Consider the following 19,162-nt stretch of genomic DNA (forward strand, 5'->3'; position numbering starts at 1 on the left):
GCAGATTCTTTACCACTGAGCCACCTGGGAAGCCCCAGGGATGGTCATGCCAAGGGCTAATCCTTGTCCACAGGACTAGTATCCCCCGGATAGAGTTTTAACAAATCCATGTCACAATGCCTAGCAAACTCTTTCACCTGCTTCCTGGTTGACCAAGCCCTTGAAGTCAGTATTTCTTCATATGTCTGGATATCTCTTCAAGCCATATTTCAAGTTTCCTCTGAACTTTTGTTGCCCTGGGAGCATTCTTTCTCTCCATCATAACTTTGAAAAGCTCTTTTCTGACCCATTATGTATTTATGTCAAAGCTTAAATTCTTCAGAGGCTTTTCTTATTTTCTAGGCTTTTCTTATTTTCTAAAAAAGAAGCCTCACTTTCTAAAGCCTGTTTGAGGTTGAGTAAACTTGCTTAGTTAAGCAATAGAAATGTGAAACCAGATTGAATTTTGAAATGTTTAAAAAGAATGTGAATGTTTGACCAGGAAAGTCTCAAGTTATGCCTATTTTCAACTTAGCAAAGTATCATTATGAAAAGTTGCATTAAAGTAAGCCAGCTGGACTTTGGTACAAAATATATACTCTTTCATGCCAGTTTCTATTGGTGCCCTGCCTTTAGGCAATAAAGTTTGTTCTCAGAAGATAATCACCAGCCACCATTCCTGAACATATTGCCAACACCACAATGCTAACATCTCCCTTTCTGGTGGGACAGGGATCTTTTCTCCAAAAGATGGATCTCAGTGGTTTGCATCATATTTATATATATGTGAATTGTTTTGAGAAAAAGATTGCTGATATGCAAGCTTTTTGCACACAGAATTGTGTAGTTTGCACTAAAAGCTTGCAATAAAAGTTGTTTAACTGATAAGCATCATTGAGTTAGAAATGATTATGACATTGAGACTACTCTATCTAAACATTTGTCGATGGTGCCATTTCATTTGGCTTAAATGCTCTCTTAGTATTCTCTTTTTCCTCCTAATTCATCATTGATCTATACATTATTCCTCCAAATTAATGATTTTAAAGCTTCTACAGCTTTTCCACTTTCATTCCTGGCTCTTTGGATCAGGAAAAAGTGGATCTCATCTGGTAAATTATAGATATGATGAGCTGAAGTTGACAGTAAATAATATTGAATGTACAGCAGCACATTACCTGATTTTGGAATGGCTGGGTGGAAAGCCATGCTTTTTAAAACATTTTTTATTTAAACATACCTCAAAAATTAGAGCAAATCTGGGTAAACTTTCTTTCTAAGTAGCCACATAGCAGTTCCATATATGGTAAAACTGAAGCTATACAGAATGTACGCTGCTGCTGCCGCTGAGTCACTCAGTCGTGTCCGACTCTGTGCGACCCCATGGACTGCAGCCCACCAGGCTCCTCCGTCCATGGGATTTTCCAGGCAAGAGTGCTGGACTGGGGTGCCACTGCCTTCTCCGATAGAATGTATAGAATCACAAATCTATAAAATCTTGGAATGTGAAGGAGCTTCATGGCAATATGGTATATTTTGACATTTTTTATTTTGGGGCTTTCAAATTTTGCTTGAGAAGTTTAATTCTGAGATGTGTTAATAAAATGCAATAGTCTTATCAATTAATATACTCGTTGCTGAAGATTTGAGATCTGGCATCATTTTAAAGGAAAATTACATGATGGTGTGATCACTTACCTAGAGCCAGACATCCTGGAGTGCGAAGTCAAGGGGGCCTTAGGAAGCACCACTACGAACAAAGCTAGTGGAGCTGATGGCATTCCAGTTGAGCTGTTTCAAATCCTGAAAGATGATGCTGTGAAAGTGCTGCACTCAATATGTCAGTAAACCTGGAAAACTCAGCAGTGGCCACAGGACTGGAAAGAGTCAGTTTTCATTCTAATCCGTAAGAAAGGCAATGCCAAAGCATGCTCAAACTACTGCAGAATTACACTCATCTTACACACTAGCAAAGTAATACTCAAAATTCTCCAAGCCAGACTTCAACAGTACATGAACTGTGAACTTTCAGATGTTCACACTGGATTTAGAAAAGGCAGAAGAACCAGAGATCAAATTGCCAAGATCTGCTGGATCATCAAAAAAGCAAGAGAATTCCAGAAAAACATCTACTTTTGCTTTATCAACTACTGCAAAGCCTTTGACTGTGTGGATCTCAACAAACTGTGGAAAATTCTTCAAGAGATGGGAATACCAGACCATCTGACCTGCTCCTGAGAAATCGGTATGCAGGTCAGGAAGCAACAGTTAGAACTGGACATGGAACAACAGACTGGTTCCAAATTGGGAAAGGAGTATGTCAAGGCTGTATATTGTCACCTTGCTTGCTGCTGCTGCTGCTAAGTCACCTTAGTCATGTCCGACTCTGTGCGACCCCATAGACGGCAGCCCATCAGGCCCCTCCATCCCCTAGAGTGGGTTGCCATGTCCATCTCCAGTGTATGAAAGTGAAGAGTGAAAGTGAAGTTGCTCAGTCGTGTCCGACTCTTGGCGGCCCCATGGACTGCAGCCTATCAGGCTCCTCCACCCATGGGACTTTCCAGGCAAGAATACTGGAGTGGGTCACCATTGCCTTCTCCATCACCTTTCTTATTTAACTTATATGCGGAGTACATCATGAGAAATGCAGGGCTGGATGAAGCATAAGCTGGAATCAAGACTGCCAGGAGAAATATCAATAACCTCAGATATGCAGATAACACCACCCATATGGCCAAAAGTGAAGAAGAACTAAAGAGCCTCTTGATGAAAGTAAAAGAGGAAAGTGAAAAAGTTGGCTTAAAGCTCAACATTCAGAAAACGAAGATCATGGCATCTGGTCCCATCACTTCATGGGAAATAGATGGGGAAACAGTGGAAACAGTGGCTGACTTTATTTTTCTGGGCTCCAAAATCACTGCAGATGGTGATTGCAGCCATGAAATTAAAAGATGCTTGCTCCTTGGAAGGAAACTTATGACCAACCTAGACAGCATATTAAAAAGCAGAGACATTACTTTGCCAACAAAGGTCCGTGTAGTCAAGGCTATGGTTTTTCCAGTAGTCATGTGTGGATGTGAGAGTTGAACTATAAAGAAAGCTCAGCACCACAGAATTGATGTTTTTGGACTGTGGTATCGGAGAAGACTCTTGAGAGTCCCTTGGACTGCAAGGAGATCCAACCAGTCCATCCTAAAGGAGATCAGTCCTGGGTGTTCATTGGAAGGACTGATGCTGAAGCTGAAGTTCTAATACTTTAGCCACCTGATGTGAAGAGCTGACTCATTGGAAAAGACTCTGATGCTGGGAAAACTCAGGGCAGGAGGAGAAGGGAACGACAGGATGAGATGGTTGGAAGGCATTACTGATTCAATGGACATGAGTTTGAGTAAGCTTCAGGGTTTGGTGATGGACAGGGAGGCCTGGCGTGCTGTGATCCATGTGGTCACAAACAGTTGGACATGACTGAGCGACTGAACTGAATTGAAGCAAGAAAATGTCTTTAAAAATGGTTTACCGAGCCTTAAAATCCAAACAAATACTAGATTTTAAAAATTATTTTGAGAACAAAGCACTATATTGCATCCCCAGCAGTGGTAGGGTTCACAGCACAGCAAGAAGCGGAGCCCCAGCCCCAGCCAGAGTGAAGCTTTTGCGTGGCCACAGAGACACAGCACCACCAGCAAGCAGCTAGCTAATTAAAAAAGCCAACCGGGGAGCTTCCTCTTGAAACGGTTAAATACAGTATGTTGCCTACATTTTCCATGAGGTGAAGTCATGTATTATTATTCTTTCATTGATAGAAATAGAAGCTGAATACCACCTTCTATTTAATGACATTATTTTGTCTATTTTAAGATTGTAATTAAAGTTCTTCTTAGTCTTCTCTTTGCATCTAAGAAACCAAATCTTCTAATTTAAATTCATAATCTACTGTCTGCTGTTTAATGATCTGCTGCGTTTCTTCCTAGTCCTGCATTCAAGTCTTTTAGGTTTCTACTTAGAGTTTAAATATGAATATAATGCATTTGAGAAACAAGAGTATAAGGAAATTGTCACCAAGCTCTTTAACATATTAACAAATCTCTATTAAATAGTCATTTTCTGTCTCAAATTTATCATCCTTTATTACCTTTTTGTTTATAATAATTGTTATATTCAACAATGTCATTTTCAATTTTGGTTGTTTTACAGGGTCTAGAATTAGTCTGATTTGAGTCTGCAAACTTAATTAACCATCGTCAAGCTTATCATTCTGATGATAGAAAAATATATTAAATGGCACTGTAGTGAAACTTGGCTACTGAGAGTTTATTGCTTTTTTTTTAAACTGGTTTCTACTTTTTTATAAGTCAGATCTGATCTATTGATCAGTATATCTAGTACATAAAATGAGTCTTTGTCTTATATGGGAAATGTAAACAGTTGTTGGATTGCTGCATGTAAAACCAAATCCAGGGTCTGAAGGAGAGGGTGTGTAATTGATTAGTCTTGTCTGCCAGGGGTGTTCATCAGGGGTGTTCATCCCATGAAAATGATTTCATGGGAGAAATAATTTTTTTTCTGTCTGTTTTACCCTAATATGCCTTATCTATTTGAGGTTAGGAGTACAGCTGGAGGGAAAAACAAAACAAAACAAAACTTAAACCATTTTGTAAAGCTTAGGTAATAAATTGTCATGGAAATGTTCTTTGATGAACAAACACATTTCCTTGGAAATCTGGGTCAATCCTCAGTTTTACTATTAATACCAAAGAGTTCACTGGCTTATTAGTTTTTTTTATTGCTGCATGACAGTATACATTATCACAGGAAAGTTAATGGGTGAAAACAACACAAACGTATTATCTCACAGCTTCTAAATAGCGAGAGTCCAGACATTGCTCATCTGGGTGGTCTGGATCGTCTGCCAGCTTGCAGCTGATGAGTGCAAAGTGAAAAGTTGAAGTGTCGTTTGAGTAGACAGTTAAACTGCAGTGACTCAGAGTCAGATTACTCAGTAACATACCAGTTACTTTGCGTGGGTTAGAAGTTTTGGAGCAAAATGGCTCTCAACAAAACACGTCCTCTGAGCGCATAGGGCAGTCGGCACATGAAGTACTGGGTCAGAAACCTGGTGAAGGGAAGCTGTGGCAGACCTTTCAGTTTCTTTCAGGCTTCTAGAAGTCGGTACCAAGGCGTCTGCCTGTGCTGTGGCCACACCTAAGACGTGGCTGGGGAAGGGACCCCTTTCTTACTCTCATGCCGTTGGTGACATTCAGCTGCTCATGATGGCCTCAGTTCTTCCTTGGCTATTGAAGGAGACTACCCTAACCTCCCTGTCCCATGGTCCTCTCCATACGGAAGCTCAGAACGTGGCAGCTTGCTCTTTCAAAGTTAGCGAGGCTGAGTGAGTCTCTCCTCACAAAATAGGCAGTAGAGTTGCTGTGGCTGTTGTTCAGAAACTGTTCTGTCTGTTTCTTTGTGACCCCATGGCCTGGTGCACACCAGGCCTCCCCGTCCATCACCAACTCTGGGAGTTTACTCAGACTCATGTCCATCGAGTCGGTGATGCCATCCAACCATCTCATCCTCTGTTGTCCCCTTCTCCTCCTGCCTTCAATCTTTCCCAGCATCAGGGTCTTTTCCAGTGACTTGGCTCTTTGCATCAAGTGGCCAAAGTATTGGAACTTCAACTTCAGCATCAGTCCTTCCAATGAATATTCGGAGTTGATTTTCCTTTAGGATGGACTGGTTGGACCTCCTTGGAGTCCAACGGACTCTCAAGGGTCTTCTCCAGCATTACAATTCAAAAGCATCAATTCTTAAGCGCTCAGTCTTCTTGTAAAAATTTTTTTAATTGGAGGAAAATTGTTTTACAATATCGTGTTAGCTTTTGCCTTCTTTGTGGTCCAATCTGTACATGTCTTATGTAGCACATGTAAGATGTAACATGCATGTACAGACTTACCAGCATCATACCCCTGTAAGCATGTCCATCTTTCCCACATTCTGTTTATGGAACCAAGTTACAGATTCTCCAGGGGAGCCAACTCTGCAAAGGTCTGATGACCATGAGGTGGAAATACTAGGCCCATCATACAGCATGCCTGCCGCAGCTGGAACAAATACATTTTTAGGGAGCTTTCTCTTGATATGGGAAAATATTCTCGAGCAACCTGAAGGCACCCGGTATCATCAGGAGTGCCTACTCCACTCCTCTGCGACTGAGACGGGGACAAATGTGAAGGCAAACACAGAACTTGGAGTGATCGCACTTTCTTAAGATGCTTATGGAAACACCTAGATACAGGGAGTATCAGGAGTAAATGCATATATTAGAGAAAGACTAGGCAGGAACAAAACCCGAAATCACTAAAATATCAAAATCTATTTTGAGAAGTCAGAGTCCATGGGAAAAACGGAGGAAATCTTGGGATGGTAAGCACCCAGGTGGAGAGGGAATGCGGCACTGCTCCTTAAAATAAGGAGACAGCTTAGTCCTCCAGCGCTCAGTTGGCAATCCCAAATCTTAATCAGGATAAACATCACAGTTTCACTCTTCCTTGGCATGTAATCAATTATTGAAAGTCATCCCAAACTCAGTATAGCCCACACTGTCCCCCTCTCCTCACACTCCATGGAGAACTAGGGTATTTGCCTGTGGGATCTGTAACATTTAAGTGCCTACAGGAGTGCTGGACACAGAAGAGATACTCCTAAACTATGTCTTTCCAATCACTTTTTAGTGATTCTCAGGCTTCCCAGCTCCTTCTTTGACCTAACTTTTCCCCAAAACAATAAAGCCAAAACAATCTCTAATTTAGGTCTTCGGAAGTTTTTCTGGAGCAAGCCACTTTTAGGTTTTATATAAACTTTTTTAGTTGCAAAGTAAGGTACAGATGAAACCACAAAATTTTTTTTGGCACATCCTCCAGAGAATGGGGCTAATGTTTACAGTAGCTTTGTAAAAAATACGGCCTGAGAACTCAAGAGCTCCTGATTCATTCTCAAGCTCCCTGCTAGGAGAGCAGGGACATTGCTGGCATAAATTGCAGGGGGCCGTGTTTTGTCCAGGAGGCCCTGAGGACATGACTGATTCAAGAGAGACTCCCCAAAAGGAAAACAGATCAGAACACAAAACTATTTGCAGCTTGTTTTTAATGGTAATAATAATAATAATGCATTTTTTCTGTAGGACTTTGAAACTTTGAGGGATAACAATAATTGCACTGAAATGTAAGATATATCTGACCTACTATTGAATACATGTTCTAATTGAAGAATGACTTTAAAAATAAGAATTGCCTTCTTTTTTTTTTTCTTTCTAAGGTTTAGCTTATGAACTCCTGTTTTGTATCAGAGATATATTAGCCATGATTTTTTATGATGAGTCTCTCAAAGAGCAAGGTAAAATTTTCTGTATCTGAGGTCTGAAAGTGGAAATCATGATGCTGAGTTTACAGTATTGCAAGTGTGCTGCTGAGATAAGGGAAAGGAGCTCAATGAAAAGCTTCATTCTGCGCTTATTCCTGCCACTCCTGGTTTAACTGTGTATGTGAATCTTCGACTATTTAGGAAGAGTTCTGTCATCTTTTGAAAACCATAATCTGACTGAGACCAACAAATTTAGTTTGGTACCGTGAGGTAGTAAAAACTAGTTGAAATATCCCATTAATCTTGATTTGTTTCACGTCTTCTATTATTTTCCGATTATAAATATAAGATTGGTTTCCCTGGTGGCTCAGATGGTAAAGATTCTGCCTGAAATGCAGGAAGCTCAGGTTTGATCCTGGGTCCAGAAGATCCCCTGGAGGAGGAAATGGCCACCCACTCCAGGGTTCTTGCCTGGAAAATCCCATGGACAGTGGAGCCTAGTGGGCTACAGTCCATGGGGTCGCAGAGAGTCGGACACGACTGAGCAACTAACACTGCTACTACTATAAAAGTAAGATGTGACTGATCTATATGGCCTCAGTTTTAAAGTTTCAAAGTGATATTTATATTTAACCCAGAAGTCCATGTAATAAACAATTGCTGCTTATCAATAATAAAAACACGATAATATGGGGTTTCCCTGATGGCTCAGTTGGTAAAGAATCTGCCTGCAATGCCAGAGACCCCGGTTTGATTCCTGGGTCGGGAAGATCCACTGGAGAATGGACAGGCTACTCACCTCAGTTTTCTTTACTTACTTTGTGGCTCAGCTGATAAAGAATCCATCTGCAGTGCAGGAGACCTGGGTTTGATCCCTGAGTTGGGAAGATCCCCTGGAGATGGGCATCTGTATTCTGGCCTGGAGAGTTCAGAAAACAGTCTCAAAGACTGAGTTGCTCAAAGACTGAGCAACTTTCAGATGACGATGAATTTAGTTTGTCGGCTTTTCTGCGACTTTACTCCAATGTATTTTAATCATCTTACTTTTTAGTTATTAATGCAGAATTCATTAGATATACTATGTATGCGTGCCACTAAAGCTGGACACTGTACATAAACATGTTATATGTATATAACATATATATATATAAATAAAATGTTCTGCAGACATAGAGAACAGACTTGTAGACACGAAGGGGAGGGGAGGAGGGAGGGTGCAATGTGTGGAGAGAGTAACACGGACATTTACAATACCACATGTGAAATAGATGGCCGGTGGGAATTTGCTGTTTGACTCAGGGAACTCAAACAGGGGCTCTGGGACAATCTAGAAGGGTGGGATGGGGAGGGAGGTGGGAAGGAGTTTCGGGAGGGAGGAGAGTCGGCTGTACCTATGGCTGATTCTTGTTGATGCTTGACAGAAAGAAACAAAATTTTGTAAAGCAATTATCCTTCAATTAAAAAAAATAAAAAGATATATAAAGATATGTATGCATGACATATTTACAAAATTACAGTGAAAGCTGCTCAGTTGTGCCCGACCCTTTGCGACCCCATGGACTGCAGCCAGCCAGGCTCCTCTGTCCTTGGGATTCTCCAGGCGAGAACACTGGGCTGGGCGGCCAGTTCCTCCTCCAGGGTGTCTTCTGGACCCAAGGATGGAACCTGGGTCTCCTGCATTGCCAGGAGGATTCTTTACTGTCTGAGCCAGCAGGGAAGCCCTCAAATTGCAATAATGCTGTTTTATGCCTAGTATTATGGAATCTCCTAGCACTGTCGTTTTAATTTTAAATTCACACTGCACTCTAGTGGGGAGTGAGATCAATGCAAAGTTTTTCTTACGTTGGTGCTTTTTACCTGGTGGGCTGCCATCTCTGGGGCCGCACAGAGTCGGACACGACTGAAGGGACTTAGCAGCAGCAGCGCTGATCATGGATTATTTACACTTTTAAAAGTGAAATGTAAAAGGGTGCTATGGTCTATCATTTTCTCAAAGCTGAGATAGTATGAATATAATTTATATATTCTATACAATATATATTTAATATTTAACCCTGGAGTTAAATATTTACTCCCGGAGTTTGAGCAAGCTCCAGGAGATGGTGAAGGACAGGAAGGCCTGGTGCGTTGCAGTCCACAGGGTCACAAAGAGTCGGACACAGCTGAGCAACTAAACAACAACAACAATATTTAACCATTATAATACAATGTGATTTTCTTCTCTAAGTTGCTCTAAAGTAATAGAGGAAAATTCATTAATGAGACATTTGGATTGATCTCTCGTGGTTTATTTGGCATATATATATATACACATATATATGTATATATGGATGTAATTTACACTGTAAAATCCTAATATAAGGAAATATGAAATAAAAGATAATCCCTCATTTTTTTCTAACTAGAAGACAAAAGAATGGCCAATTTTCTTTCATAATTTTGAAAAATGAGGGTTAGATTTTAAAATATTGGCTTGTAAATTTTCTTTTTTGATCTTAGTTTAATTCAGCATGTTTATTGAAGCTCTGCAGAGGAACCTTTGGCAACAATGTCTTTGAAAGCACTAGAACCTCTTCTCAAATATCTAGTCATTTTCTCATTTTTTCCTAAGTGATTTTAAATTTAATTCATGCTCTTAAAATTTGTTTTTGATGTTGTCTCCAGAAATGTTATTCCAAGTAATGAGTACCCAATCACATAAGTGTAGTACATAGTTTTTCCAACTATTTCACTCCATAAGCAGTTATTTGCTATCTCTGCAACCTTTTTCTATTTCTTAAGATCGCGTCTAAAAGGTTCTTGAAGATGACGCCCTACAGTTACAGCTGTGAGATCGCGTCCTCATAAACATTGACTGGATCTCACTCTTTTCTCCGCTGCTTTTCTGATGAGCCGATAGCGAAAAGTTGCTTAAGAACTATGAACTCCGTAAGAATCTTTACTCCTCATACAAAGTACAACTTTCCTTTAGTGAAATGGTCTGAATTAATGTGTCCTCTCCAGACAGTATTTTTCTCATAATAAACCGAAAAAGCTCCTTATAGTGGACTCTTTAAGGCATTCAATATCAGTAGATTCTTCTCTTTAGAAGAGATTTTTGAGAACACATTTTGTCCTGCATTTGGGCAATATTTAGACTCATTTAGACTTTGGCTTTTATTTTCTCAGTGAAACGGACTTTGAAAAAAACAGCTAAAATTTATCACTTGCCACCCTCTGAATAGATACTATTTAAACTGAAAGGAATGAACTTATAATTTCTATTTTTTTTACTAAGCATTTGGCTACCACCCACCTTAGCTGGCCAACTGTTTCACCGTGAAATAGCTACAGTTCAAATGTTTATTTTGTTTGTATTAGATGAAAAATGACTGTGAGATATGCTCTCAGATCACGGTTCATAAAGGGGCTTCCTGTTTGCTTGTGTAGTATTGGCTATGCCGCTATTTATCGCACAGTTTTGTGTTAAATATGTTCTGCAGTTTTAAGTCCCTACCTACCTCATTAAATAAAATTCTAAGGAAAGATAAGCCATTGCAAAAATAAGAATATTTTTGTTTGTTTTCCTGTGCTGCTTACATTTCTGTGCCTTCATAGATCTCAGTTTACTGTGCTCTGAACTGCCTGTTGGCCAATTTTTTTTTTATTGTCATTTGATTGTCAGTGCGAATTATTGTAGAATCTTAAGGGGCCTTGCTGTTTTGACAAGGGAGAAAATCCAAGAACAGAGGATAAAACCAATCATAGGTGAAACAGCAGAACCTGACTTTCTGACTTTGAAGTGAGATATCAAAATTGTGTATAAGGGAAAGTCTCCATTTGGTAAAGTTAGGGTTAGTTTTCAGCCAATATATATTCCTTTTAATTTTGTATTAATGCTTGTTGATTATTGTGGTAGAGTTCAATACTAAAGAAAAATGAAATTTATGAGACCGGTTGAATAACACTCGTGTGTGTGTGTGTGTGTGTGTGTGTGTGTGTGTGTGTGTGAAAGTGGCTCATCCTTCAATTTTATTGGAACAAAGGCTCAGTGGGGGTTTGTTAGATTTTTTGTTAATAGGTTGGCAGGTTAGTTATTTTGTCAGCAAATTTGATTGAGAGGAAATGCCTTGGAGCCATGGTCCATATTAGATTTCCCACTTCTCTGCCCTGAATTTACCTCCAAGTCACATGCAGGGCACCTGGAGAAACCAGAGATGGTAAGCCTGTACACTCTATGTCTGTATATGGCAGCTGAGAAATAAGAGCATGTGCTTTTAAGCCAGTTTGAAGCACAGAGTCAAGATGGCCAGTCCCCCGCAAGGCAGTGGTCTTGCCGCTCATTCTCCCTGTCACGCCGTTTACTGTTCCTGCTGTGGAGATTAATGAGCAAAGAATGAAGAGCAGAGAAGCTTCTGTCTTAGTTGTTTGCCAGAGTACAGGAGCTCCAAAGAAATTTCTTTTCTATTAGTCAAGAAGAGAAATAAAGGATAGTCTCAAACTAGTAGCTTTTTTTTTTTCAATGTAAATAAACTTTTTACTTTAGAGTAGCTTTAGATTAGCAGAAAAGTTGTCAACTCAGTTGAGCTCCACAAACCCCACCTGCATACTTCGCTCTGCTGTGAACAGGCCAGCCTGGCGCACTTGTCCCGTAATAGAGTGGTGATATTGCTGACCCTCTAGTCTTCATTCGGATTTATTAGGGGTTTTTGTTCTCCCCCCACCCCCACCCAGATAAGGAAATAGCAACCCACTCCAGCACCAGTACTCTTCCCTGGAAAGTCCCAGGGACAAAGGAGCCTGGTGGGCCACAGTTCATGGGGTTGTGTCCAACTGAGCAACTGAGCACAGGGCTTTTTTAAACCAATGTTTTTGCTCTTTTCTAGCATCCCATCCAGGACAACACTTTTTTTTTCTTCCCCTATTGTGCAGTCAATTGGTTTTATAAAATTTTTGTTGAAATATATTTGATTCACAATGTGTTAATTTGAGGTGTACAGCAAAGTGATTCAATTATATATACATACATATATAGATATAGGTTCTTTTCCATTGTAGGGTATTGCAAGATATTGAGTAGAGTTCCTTGTGCTATACAGTAGGTTCTTTTTTATTATCTAATTAATATATATATATATATAAACTCAATTTTTGTATTTTAAACTCAATTCCTAACTTAGAATTATTTTAAGTGATTTGTAAATAAAGAGTAAACTGTGTATTCAATAGTTACTTTAATTATTATCTTAAGGTCAGAGATACTGCAACTGTCAGCTGATTTTTCTCTTAGGTTTGAGTATGCATACCTTATATTTGCCCAAAAATTATGTATTCTGATATGATCCTTGGAGCTGTCACATGTTTTTGCACGCTATGAAGCTATCTTAGATGTTCAGAACATCTTATGTATTTGAGGTACAAACCGTGTTTTTAGATACTGAAACGATTTTAGCTTTTTTATATATGTAAGATATGTCCATCCAAATGTAAGTGATTTTACTTGATTGATATTAAAATGTGAGAATTTTATTTAGTTGTAGAAATCAAGAAAGAAATCTCTAATGCATTAATGGTATCCTAAAATTATTGTGGATGGTGACTGCAGCCTTGAAATTAGAAGACGCTTGCCCCTTGGAAGAAAAGCTATGACAAACCTAGACTGCCTATAAAGAAGCAGAGACTTCACTTTGTCAACAAGGGTCCACATAGTCTTAGCTACGGTTTTACCAGTAGTCATTCATGGATGTGAGGTTGGACCAAAAAGAAGGCTGAGCACCAAAGAATTGATGCTTTCAAAATGTGGTGCTAGAGAAGACTCCTGAGAGTCCCTTGGACTGCAAGGAGATCCAATCAGTCCATCCTAAAGGAAAATAGCCCTGAATATTCTTTGGAAGGACTGATGCTGAAGCTGAAGCTCCAATACTTTGGCCCCCTGATATGAAGATTCTACTCATTGGAAAAGACCCTGATGCTGGGAAAGATTGAAGGCATGAAGAGACATGAGGGACGATAGAGGATGCGATGGCTGCATGGGATCATCAGCTCAATGGACCTGAGTTTGAACAAACCCTGGGAGATGGTGATGGACAGGGAAGCCTGATATGCTGCAGTTTATGGGGTTGCAAAAGTTCAGACATGAATTAGCAATTGAACAACAATGTATCCTTTAATGGATTAAACGGTTCCTTATGTCTATCATGCAAACTTCCTTTTCTTTAATTCCCACCATAAATTTGAAAGGTCGGGAAGCTAATACAGGTACCCTCTCTTTTGGAAAGTTTGCTTGCTTAATACGGCTTTTCTTTTAGGAAGGCTTACATTATTTTATTACTTGATTTTGCTAATTGAAAGAAATTTGAAGATGATTTTTGATTTTACAAAATAAAAGATGAAAAGTGAAAATAGCATTCATTATTTGTTTTCAGCAGCTGTGATAGGTGAAACACCTCCTTTACCAAGTCCAAGCTCACTCTGTTCACCACAGGACAGGACAGTGAATCCTCGAGATGGAAAGCTGAGGCAAAGTATATGGCTTTATTGGAAAGCCTGCTGCCTGAGAAGACGGCAGACTAACGTCTCAAAATAACCATCTTGTCGGGGCCTGGATGCCAGATTGTTTTATGGATCAGAGATGGGGGAGGTGAGGGAGCAAAGTTTAAAAGACCATTTAATTCTTGCAAGTATTTCCTAGAATGGCAAGCCTCAGGCAGGCGGATGTGTTTCTTTCTCTTACAGTCATTCCACAGGTGGTGTGGAATGGAGTGTCTGCTGCCACACCAATAAACAAGCTGCCGCAATTATCTTTGATTCCATCCCTCCAAACACCAGTTTCTGGGCCATGCTGACAAGCCACACTCACCACACAGGGAATCAAGGATGGTACAGTCATCAGTGATTTCAGCCCTGTGAGCTAGACAAAGGCACTTTAGTTTAAGGATAAGGCAAAGGAGACAGGGTTCTCTAAGGCAGGCCATTATGTGTGATTATACTAACAAAAGCAGCAAAAACAGGGGTTCAAGTCAAAGAAACAGATTCAGCATGAAATCAAAATTAACTCTTCTGGGTTACATTAGTACTTACTATAGAGCATGGTGAGTAAGAGCTTGTGATATGGAGATAAATAAAATTGAACACTGATCCCAAAGGTACAATTTTTGGGTGCATGACCCTAGGTGAATTCTTTATGCGCTGTAAACCTCAGCTTCCTCAGTTTGAAACAGGAAAGACTATAGTGCTTCACTGTTTCCTTTTCCGTTGTTATGATGTTTGTCATTTAAAAAGGCATTTAACATGGTATTTGGCATGGCAAAAGCAAAGTGAAACACTTGCCATTTTGGTCTCCAGTGGCCTCCGCCTGCAGTGGCTTGGAGTGGGGCTTGGGTTCCCAGCCAGAGACTGGGCTGGTTCACAGCAGTACAAGCACCAGATCCTAGTTACTAGACCCCATCAGTGATGGGCCCTGGCCCTTCAGCTTTGCAGAAAAGAATTCCCACAGAGACGGAAAGTAGTGAAGCAAGTCAAGTGTGTAGCAGGAGGAAAAGAGTACGACACATGCAGACACCCTCACGAGTAGGAGCTGTGCCCTAATGGTGGTTTGAATTGCTTTTATGGGGTGTTTCCTCCAGGCTTTCTTTAGCCAGTCTTTCTGATTTGCCATTTGACCAGGCAAATGGTCCACGTTTAGTGTATCTCAGCATCCTCCCCTGTGAGCACATGCATCTCTTAGCCAAGAGGGATTCTACCACAAAGGTGTCTGGGTAGGGAACATCCCTTGATGTAACTCCCCTCTGGCCTGCAAGGAGTCTTTTCTGCACATGTGTGGTCAGGGAAGACTCCTGACTTTGGAAATGAGGACTGTGTGGACCGGGCAGGGCCCAGCCTCCTCCCTTAATTGTCTTGCTATTCTAGTCCACAGGGAATCAGCCTCCAATTGCCTTACCCTCAGGGGCGGGGTGCTCACCCACCTCCTACCTCCAGTTGCATACCATGAGAGGTATAAAGATATCATGTACAGTGTGAAAGCAACCTACTAAAGTGGGAAGACTTGGGCAGTTTGAATTGTAAGTGTCTCTGTGTGTGTGTTAGTCACTCAGTCGTGTCTGACTCTTTGTGACCCCATGGACTGTGGTCCCCAGGCTCCTCTGTCCATGGAATTCTCCAGATAGGAATACTGCAGTGGGTTGCTGTTTCCTTCTCCAGGAGACCTTCCCAGCCCAGAGAGTGAACCCTGGTCTCCCACATTGCAGACAGATTTTTACCCTCTGAGCCACCAGGAAAGTGTCTAGGACAATGCTTATTTGCTACTGAATTTAGTAATATGAAGGAATCTAAGAATTATTTTATTATTTTTAATTTTTATTTTTATTAATTTTTTAATTGAAGTACAGTTGATTTACAATGTTGTGTTAGTTTCAGGTGTACAGAAAGGTAATGTAGTTATCACACACACACACACACACACACGTGCACATACATATGTCTTTTTTCAGGTTCTCTTTTGTTATAGATTATTGCAAAACATTGACTTTAGTTCCCTGTGCTATACAAAGGGGCCTTGCTGTTTATCTGTTTTACGTACAATAGTATGTATCTGTTCATTCCAAGCTCCTAATTTATCGCTGTCATATTTCCCCCTTGGTAACCATAAGATTGTTTTCTATGTCTGTGTGTCTATTTCTATCTTGTAAATGAGTTTGTTTGTATCTCTTTTTTTTTTTTTAGATTTCACATTTAAGTTATATCGTATGATTTTTGTATTTAACTGACTTCACTTAGTTTGGTAATCTCTGGGTCCACCCACGTTGCTGCAGATGGCGGTATTTCACTGTATTTTATGGCTGAGTGGCATATACGGTGGTACATCTACCTACACATATGTGTGTATGTATTCATTCATGGACGGATGTTTTCACTGCTTCCGCGTCTTGGCAACTGTAAGAGATGCCCCTGCACTGTCGGTGGGGGTGTAAATTGATTCAGCCATAGTGGGGAACAGTGTGGAGGCCCCTTTAACGGGGATTTGCTGTGGCTCAGGGAACTCAAACAGGGGCTCTGTATCAACCTAGGGGGGTGGGATGGGGAGGGAGATAGGGGGAGTTCCACAAGGGAGGGGATATATGTATACCAATGGCTAATTCATATTGAGATTTGACAGAAAACAGCAAAATTCTGTAAAGCAACTATCCTTCAATAAAAAATAAATTAATTAAAAAAATAGACTTATCATATGATCCAGCAATCCTACTCCTGGACATATATCCAAAAAAGATAAAAAGGCTAATTTAAAAAAAATGCATATACCCTAATGTTCATAGGAATCCAGGAATCTTGATTGGCTTGTTCATAGCTTTCTTTGTACCCTAGATTCCACATGTGTCCAAGATGGAGAGTGTGAGGCTGAGTTTTCACCTGATGGCTTTGAAGAGAAACCAGAAAAAGAAAAGAAACAAACCAGCTTCACTTTGTGCACCGTGTGTAACATACAGCTGAATTCGACTGCTCAAGCCCAAATCCACTACAACGGCAAATCGCATCAAAAGAGAGTGAAACAGCTCAGCAGTGGGACGGTGAGAAACGACAGTGGTAAGTGTTTCTGAAGCTGTGTTTTCAATTTTATATCATCGAGTTCTTTATGTACCTGCAGATGTGGAAATAAGAGAATAGACTAAGCTTTATTTTAAAAGCCGGAAAACAGTAAATAAAAGTTTTATCAGCATAGTACATTAAAAGAATTTCTCACAGCTATTTGAAGGACAAGGGGAAATTTGGTTGTTGTCTATGTGTAATGTATTAGGACTGGGATTGGGATTGTGACCTACCAGGACACTTAAGATAATTAGAAAAAGTTGACATTAGATTTTGTTGATATTTGACTTCAATATAAAATTTGAAAATTAGCATTCTCCTATATTTTATGTAAAACAATTGTTTCTGTGTTTGTTTTATGCATGTGGGGGGCTTCAATTGGTTCACAAGATTGCTGTTTATTTTAAAAAATACATACTTTTCAAGTCAAAGTTTTAACCAATAAAATGTGATCTTTTAGTATGTGCAGATTCTTTAAATTTGCTGGTGAAAATTCATGGTTTGCTTAATCACTTTAGACTACTTTTAAAAGTATAAGCTGAATTTAGGAGTAAGCAAATTTTAAAAATAGCACATATGTATTTTGAACCAAATGGAAGATTATTAATAAAAGCAGAGAGAGGTGAGGGAAGGGAGGGTAGAATCCTGCAGCAGGATTTAGGGGAGCTAAAATAACAGTACCGCCAAAGAGTTAACAATACTGTGGTCTGGTTGGATGTTTCATCGATAAGATGTGTTTTATCTCGATTTTATTAACAATTAAATATGAGACTGGATTTTGATATGTTCTAATATTTGATATTGGAGGCAAATATAATTTTGAGGTGTTGACTAAAATAATTACACGATGTGACAGTTGCAAGTTAAGTTTTATTTGGGGCAATATGAGGACTGCAGCCCGAGAGATAACACCTCAGTAGTTCTGAGAAACTGCTCCGGTGAGGTAGGGAAAGATGGTATATATGTGATTCTGGTAAAGGGGGGGTATATGCAGTCAAATACATACTTTTTTGTAGAAAGTTTCTGCTTGTGTCATGAAGCTTCTGCTAATCAGGAGAAGCAGTCATTACCATGGAAGGTTTTAATGCTGTTCTAGATGTAAGGAGATACAGGAGCCGGGCTCATGAAATCAGCTCCTGAGAATGTCCAGCTGTCTGAAGGCCTGTTCTGCCCGTTCTCTAGGAGCACAGAGTGCCTCGTCTCTGCGCTCCACCCTGAACTCCTTCCTGGGGTGTTGGAGGTCACCAGCTGCAGCTGCACAGATTTCATCCTTGTAAAAGTAGATGACAGGCACCTATGGTAAATGCCAATTTGTGGTTGACAGGAGTTTGCTTGAAGGCCACCAAAATGAGAGAAACACACACACACACACACACACACACACACACACAAAACAGTATATTTTTTAAATGGAAAGTATTTCTACCTTCCTTTGTATTTTTAGTATGGATGAGCTGGAATATTCTGATAGAAAGGAGTCTGTTTCTCTTTCTTTTGTATGACAAGAGGTTAATTATGGATCTTACTCGTCAAAGAGATATAAAAAAATAATCATTGCAAAGTAAGTAAGAACTACTAAATTTCATAGCTCCAAGATGAGCTAGCGAGGCCATGGACTTATTAAGTCATATTTAAAAATACAGATGTCATGACCTCTACTTTGAATGTCCTGAGGAGAAGCTTTTCCCTGTCATTGACATTAAGGTAAAATCATATTAAGTGCAGCATTATTTAGTTCCAAGTTGTTTTCTTTCAGTTGGTGCTGGTGTGAAGCCCAGTCTGGATCTCTGTCCATTGACACTGAATTAAATCGCAGAGACAAGAGTTTTGGGTGAAGTTAGAACAGAACAGCTTTATTGCTTTCCAGGCAGAGGGAACCAGAGTGGGCTAATGACCTCAGAACTGTGTGTCCCCTTGGAGGGGATAGTGGGGGGTTCACAGTACTGTACTGGTTCAGAGAGAGCGTGATCGGCTCGTGAACATTCCTCCAATGGGTCAGTGGTGAGCTGAGTGGGAATTGGCATCATAGGCCTTATGGCTCCAGCTGGTCTGAAGTCTGTGCGCTTCTGGGTTAACCTCTCCCACCTGCGGGGTGTTCAGTATCTTCACGGCAGCTCAGAGAAACTGTTATGTGTGACCCTCAAAGGAGAACGAGGACCCTGCCCCGAGGCTGCACTGTTATTCCTGATGCTCCTCTTGTCTGTGTGTCCCCTCCCTTCCCTGATTAGCAAAGGTTTGGACCTGCCACTCTGGGAAGATCTTG

The 19,162-nt window shown here is 40.3% G+C and overlaps 1 protein-coding gene across 2 annotated transcripts in view; it reads left to right on the forward strand.

The window, feature by feature from the left end:
• Positions 1–19,162, forward strand: part of ZNF385D (zinc finger protein 385D) — a 1,001,169-nt gene that overhangs the window by 214,187 nt on the left and 767,820 nt on the right. For both annotated transcript variants that reach the window (XM_069572941.1, XM_069572940.1), the window contains one exon: positions 16,678–16,896. In XM_069572941.1, the coding sequence (XP_069429042.1) occupies positions 16,678–16,896 (219 nt within the window). The remainder of the gene's footprint in view (positions 1–16,677; positions 16,897–19,162) is intronic.

This window comes from Ovis canadensis, chromosome 26 (assembly GCF_042477335.2).
Source record: "Ovis canadensis isolate MfBH-ARS-UI-01 breed Bighorn chromosome 26, ARS-UI_OviCan_v2, whole genome shotgun sequence".
Classification (NCBI taxonomy): domain Eukaryota; kingdom Metazoa; phylum Chordata; class Mammalia; order Artiodactyla; family Bovidae; genus Ovis; species Ovis canadensis.